Genomic DNA, 6,116 nt, shown 5'->3' on the forward strand with positions numbered 1-6,116 from the left:
TGTTGTTAATTCTGTAGGAAATACAGGGAACTGCTTTGTACATTGAGATGTCGGTCAGTCTCAGCTGGAAGAGGCTGTTTTTGTTGACATGGAATAATACTCTCAGCTGAAAAAAACTGAGTTGGACTATCTGAGGAGAAAGATGTTAATTAGTCTGCATAAAATGCCACACTGGGCATTTAATACAGGTTATAATATTATTTGGGACACAATCTTGGTGTCCTGAACCGAGAGTAAAAAAATGTCCTAGAGCCTTTTTCTTACTTGAAGAAAAAACCATGGGAGTGGGAAGTTGGGAGGTGACCTTGGTAAACTGTGAGCCTGAAGAAAATAGTAGCATTTTTATTTTCCCATTGTTGCTGCTGCAACAAAATTGAACAGCTTTTGCTCTAAAGAAAGAAGCATTTTTACAATAAAAAAGGTGTCCTTATTCTGTAAGGAGGAGTTTGCAGTCTTATATATTGGATGTAAACCTTCCCTAAAATGACAGTTTTGAGTAAAAAACCAGCAAGCCTGTCTGTGAGCCCCCAAAGCACACATTTTGCTAGCATTGAAATAAGACAGTAGAGACCAAAATATGCACTAAGAAAACCTGGGAAAACTTTGAAAAATCTTGCCATTAGAATTTACTTTTACAAGTTTAACATCTTCCTTATACCTTTTTTGGTGCTTTTAAACCCTCAGTATGCTCCAAATTTCAAAGGAATTACTGTTTTGATTTGCTGTAGTGTAAGATATTATTTTCAGATCACAGCATTTTATGTACTTAGCAATGCTGTCTAATTTGAGTCTGGTCATACAAGAATGCAACTTCTGTTCAAGTGGATCAGTCCTGTTACATCATGACAACATGCACTTCAGCACATGTGTAAACATGTTTAGACAGAACTGTCAAAGCAGAGGAAGAGAAATCAACGTCATAGTCATTTGAAGAGCCATCATATGTCATTTGGCTAGCGTTTTTCACATGTACAGCTCATAGGCCTATAAGGTAAATTGTGAACATAAATCTTCCTGCTTTAACTTGTGCTGGAGGTCTCCTGAGTTGTGCAGTTGTACAATATTGTAGAAGCACCTTAATTTGAGTTAGAGCATGTCTGGGAAAGCTGTCCTGGTTGATATACCCCCAGCCTGGGACAAGTTTAAAGCACTATGGAAGGTAATTTGTCTAATGGCATCCGTATCGCCAACTGGTTAGATGATCTTAAACAGAAACCACTAGAAAAAGGATATGTGTAAAAACAGTTTCACACGGGAGAAGCCAATTCCTGACTCAGTCAATCCGTGAAATAGTGCAGCTCCTTTTTGAAATCAGCCATAATGTATGATACAGGATTGAGTCTGCTTTGTAGGGGCCAAGGACTGTAAAAGATACAGGACCTCAGTTAGCAAATGAGCCAGTTAAATGCAGATGTATCATTAATATGAAGCCAAGGAAGTAATGAATATCAAAACTTCTGTCTGTTCCACAGCATTGCCTGTCGCCGGTGTGTGGTGGTCGGTAATGGAGGAGTGCTTCGAAACAAGACTTTAGGGGAGAAAATTGACTCATACGATGTCATAATAAGGTAAATGGTATCTCCTTTTCATTTTGTGTACCTGGAGCAATGGATAATTCTCCAAGCCAGATACTCTTTGCCCTTCTCTAGTTTCTGTGTTTGAGCCAAATCGAAAGGCCTTCTGCTCAAATGACACATGATAAGCAATTGTGTGATTGTATTCTAAACCACCTTGGCCAATTTCCCACATGTACTTGATCCCTCTGATTTTAGAGGGTGAGTGTATCTGATAATTGCTCATCTATAATGTGATAAGTAAATGCTGGGCTGTTAAACTTTCCTGTGTGCAGAAATGCTGCCTGTCCTGCAGACGGGTGCATGTACCAGCCACTGCATGGTAAGGATGTGGGTGAAGTAGTCATTGCCTTCTCTGTGTCCCTGTCCTCTGCAGAATGAATAATGGCCCCGTGATAGGGTACGAAGAGGATGTTGGGAGACGGACGACTTTCCGCCTTTCTTACCCAGAATCTATCTTCTCAGATCCCATCCACTATGACCCTAACACGACTGTTGTTCTCATCGTCTTCAAAACACGTGACTTGAAGTGGCTTTGGGAGATACTAGGTGGTCAGAAAATAGTGAGTTCAATTATTCATGCACCTTGGCTCATCTTGCTACACCCCTCTCATGGGAAATATGTTTGCTTTAACCTTAGGCCTCTTAGCTGAGGGGGGTGCTGGTTCTCCTAGTCAGTCTGTTTAATATCCCTTTACCAGCAATGCCTCTGTCTTCTTTCCAATGCACATATTTGATCAGTTCCTCACCACAAAGCAGTTTTCCTCTGAGAAATATTATTTCATCCTCCTCCTAGCGCTGTTTTGATATTTTGACATCCATGCTCCAGACATTTCCCAGAATGTTTTACCACTTGGTGGAATTGCAGAATAGTGCTGGAAGGGACCTCTCTCAGGAGGTCTTTAGTCCAAAATCTTTTTGAAAGGAAGTAGGGCCAAGTTCCAAGCCATTCCAGGTTTTCAGGGCAATGTCCAGGTAAGTTTTGAGTATTTCCAAGGATACTTCTGCAAGCTCTTAGTCCTGCAGCCCCCTCACAGGAAAGACTTTCTCCTCATCCTTTCACTGTGCACCTCTGAGAAGAGTCTGATACTATGTCTATTTGTAAACCACCACATGCCCACACCTTCCTTCTCACTGTCCCTTGAAGATGGGATGAACAGCCTCCTCAGATGCTTCTTGTTTGCTGTGAGCTCTGATCCCTTGGCTGTTTTAGTGGCCTTCTGCTGTTTGATGCACTCTCTGACACAGGGGAGCCCAACACACTGTTTGTGAGACTGCAGAAGGGCACAGCACAAAGTACTTGAGCATGATAACTTCTGTCTGCCTCTTACTAACGTGGCCAAGCACACAGTGAGCATTTACTGCCCCCAGGGCATGCTGTTGGTGTGTGTTGTCCATCAGGGGCCTTTCTGCAAAGCTGTTTCCTAGCCAGCTGGCCCCAGGCTCTGCCACTGCAGTGCGTTTTCCTGTTGTAGGAACACCTGTTTCTGTTGAACTTTGTGAGGTTCAACACTCTGCTTCTTCCTTAACCTTGTGTCCTTGGATTTTACTCTGGTTAAGAGTTGCTACAAATCTAAATTCAACTGTTTATAGCCATTAAAAGTGTGTATTTACTTGCCTGTTACAGAGTGCTAGTGGCTTTTGGAAGAAACCAGCTCTGAATATGATATACAAGTCCAGTCAGATCAGGATTCTTGATCCCAGCATCACCAGAAAAACAGCTTATGAGTGGCTTCATTTCCCAACAAGGTTTCCTAAGAAAGAGGTAGGCTTTTTTCTTCTGTGCCTTTTAGTTTTGTGCAACCAAATGTGTACTTAAAGTAATGATGTCTTTATTATAGTGGGCTGTATTAGAATGCCTTTTAGGTTTGCATTAAAGGAGTTTGCATTTAGATGGTGCTCAAAAAAGATGGGAAAATGGGACCCAGAAAGACAGTGGCTATCGTGGTGTGCTAAAAGTAGCTTTTTATGGATTGTCTAATTGGTATTAAATGAGATCACTTTCCAGACAGACATAATGTCTTGTACAAAATTGGGAAGAGCAGGCAGGTAATGGAACATGGCAGCTTCAAAGAGCTTCTAGAGATATGAAGAGGTCTTGAATTATTGACTGTTGGGTGTTTTGTAGTGTTTCTTTGTAAAAAAAAAAAAAAAAAAAAAAAAAAAAAAAAAAAACCCAAGAAAAAAACCAGAAAACCCCACAAAACAGAAAACAAAAACCCTCAACAAAACCTCCCACCAAAAGAGAAAACACCAAAATCAACCCCACACCCAACAATAAAACCCCAACAGCTGAGTAATTTTAACACTGCTGCGATTTCACGCAGCTGGGGGTGGGCAGGGACTAGGGAGAATACAAAATATTCCACCTCTGTGCTAATGACATGTGTCTAGCAGCATTCTTGTGCATGCTGATTTGATGCCAAGCATTGTAATGCCTTAACCAGCAATTTGGACATAAAAATACATTTTAAGTGTCAGTTTGTGACAGAAGAATGTTTCTAATGAAAGGTAAAGCTGCAAGCTGGAGACCTCAGTGCAGTCAGGATGGCCCACGTGCTGTTTAGCACAAATATGGTTTCCCAGGGTCACATTGCTGCTTCATCAGCACCAGCCAACTGACACGTGTGGAAACGTTTGACAGGCTCTCACTGTGGAGTATCTACCACAACTTTCTTTTTTTCTGGTTTAATATTTCTAGTATTTGAGGGAGTTGAGGGCTTGGGTAGGAAGAAAGCAGCATAGTAACTGGATGCCTAACTGTCTTCTAAATGGCCACAAGAATAAGTGTGGCCTCCATGGGTCTAGAAGTCCTGTCTCTCCCTGTGCTCCCCTCTCATTGGGAGTAGGCATTAAAACCAGTGCTGTCAGTGAGTCGGAGAGATGTGCATAGCGTCCTGGAGCTGGTACAGAGGCACAGGATCCTCAGTCACCCTTTGCTCCTCTCCTGCTCTCTGGGTGCCCCTGCACAGAGCTGAGGTGGAACACATCCATGCTTGGGATCCTCTTCTACTTCTTCTACATCCCACTTCCTCCATCCCAGGGATTTTGCAGCCCCTCTTCCCTGGGGCAGCAATGATCAAGGCGTGCTCTTCATCGCTTTTTCTCCCATCTCAGAGGTGGGTCATGGCTGGGAGCCTATGCTTCTGCAGTGGGAGCCTGCACATCTGCAGTGGCCCTGGCACAGCTCAGTTAAGCTGCAGGTCGCTCACTCCTCGGGGATTCCCGTGGTCAGGACAGCCTTTCACAGGAGCCTCTTTGGAGCCCTCTGTACCGTAATGCATCCCTGGTGAGAGCTGGTGCTGCCTTCCCTGTCCTGTGCTTCAGCCCCCTCTGCCTGTGGAAGATGCTGATGACCACTGTTGCTTTCCCTGCTGTCTCTGTCCTTCCAGGAAGCCAATCTCACATTCCCAGTGTGCACATTTGTGCGTAGCCAGCAAGCATTTCTATTTGTTTGTTGGCAGAGTCAGGAATAAAATCGGATGTGTTGCCCCAGAACCACTGAAATCAGAAAGTGTAGAGTCATTCTGGGCTGTGCCTATTCCCATTAAATGTGACTGGCTGGAAAAAATTCATTACAGGCCTAGGATATTGCTAGGTCACTAGCATGATAATACATTTAAAAAGTAGTTGCTTTTTAAATTATTTTCTTTTGAAGTGAATTTTATGATAGCCAAAGGTGAATAGAGCTAGTTATAACCTGTGATGTTCCTGATAGTTCCAAATAGCACTGGTCCTAACGTGTAGGATTCCTGCCATAGTTTTGGGGTCCTGCTTAGTATGGACATTGCAAGAGTCACCACTGTGTTTATGATGTTGGGGCCCTAGAGCATAAAGCTGTTTTGCTAACTGGCAAGAGCCCTGGGTAGTAGTGTCTGTTTTAAGCAGATGTTATTTCTGGAGTACTTCGAGAATTGTATAAAGGTGCAAAAAATTTCTGTATAGAAGGTGATAATTCAATTCTGTGACTTCAGTTAGACATACAGAGGTGAGAATAGTAACTTTTTCCTGTGAATTTGTTGTGTTATCATATGATACAAAGAAATGCATTGAATGCATCTTGCCTTCTCTCTGTTAATTTGTCTGCTTTGTTTTCAGAGACAAATGAACTGAGCCTTGCGTTATAGTTCAGAAAGTCCCATGATTTTGTGCTCAGTTTGAGGTTTGATTGCAACTACTGACAGCATGTAGCTCATTTGATCTCTGAGAAAAACATCATTTTAGCTAAGAAGGACATTAGTGTCTGAAAGTTGTATCCATTTTTGGGGATAGTTTTTCACCTTGGCTTCATCTATTGGTCTAATGAAAGAGTTCACCTCTCTAAAATATTTTGCCTCATTTACTTTCTCAGATGATTTTAGCTGCTGTTAAAAAAGTTATGTACTTGTTGACAAGATAGGGCAGTTGGTTGCACAGACTTGTTCTATGCCTCTGTGAGAAATGCTAACTTCTGGTTAGGTGCTTTTAATTTTGCAATTAACACCTGTTCATGAACTGCTTTTGATGTTTTACATTGCATTTACTTGCTTATCTGCTGTAGGG

General features: G+C 42.3%; 1 protein-coding gene across 3 annotated transcripts in view; it reads left to right on the forward strand.

The window, feature by feature from the left end:
• The window catches only part of ST3GAL6 (ST3 beta-galactoside alpha-2,3-sialyltransferase 6), a 20,357-nt gene that overhangs the window by 11,144 nt on the left and 3,097 nt on the right, over positions 1-6,116 (forward strand). For 2 of the 3 annotated variants that reach the window (XM_009070079.1, XM_009070078.1), the window contains 3 exons: positions 1,473-1,568; positions 1,951-2,137; positions 3,202-3,339. In XM_009070079.1, coding sequence (XP_009068327.1) covers positions 1,473-1,568; positions 1,951-2,137; positions 3,202-3,339 — 421 coding nt within the window. The remainder of the gene's footprint in view (positions 1-1,472; positions 1,569-1,950; positions 2,138-3,201; positions 3,340-6,116) is intronic. The other variant, XM_009070080.1, reaches the window with a different exon arrangement.

The sequence above is a fragment of the Acanthisitta chloris genome, unplaced genomic scaffold (genome assembly GCF_000695815.1).
Source record: "Acanthisitta chloris isolate BGI_N310 unplaced genomic scaffold, ASM69581v1 scaffold11012, whole genome shotgun sequence".
In the NCBI taxonomy this organism is placed as follows: Eukaryota; Metazoa; Chordata; class Aves; order Passeriformes; family Acanthisittidae; genus Acanthisitta; species Acanthisitta chloris.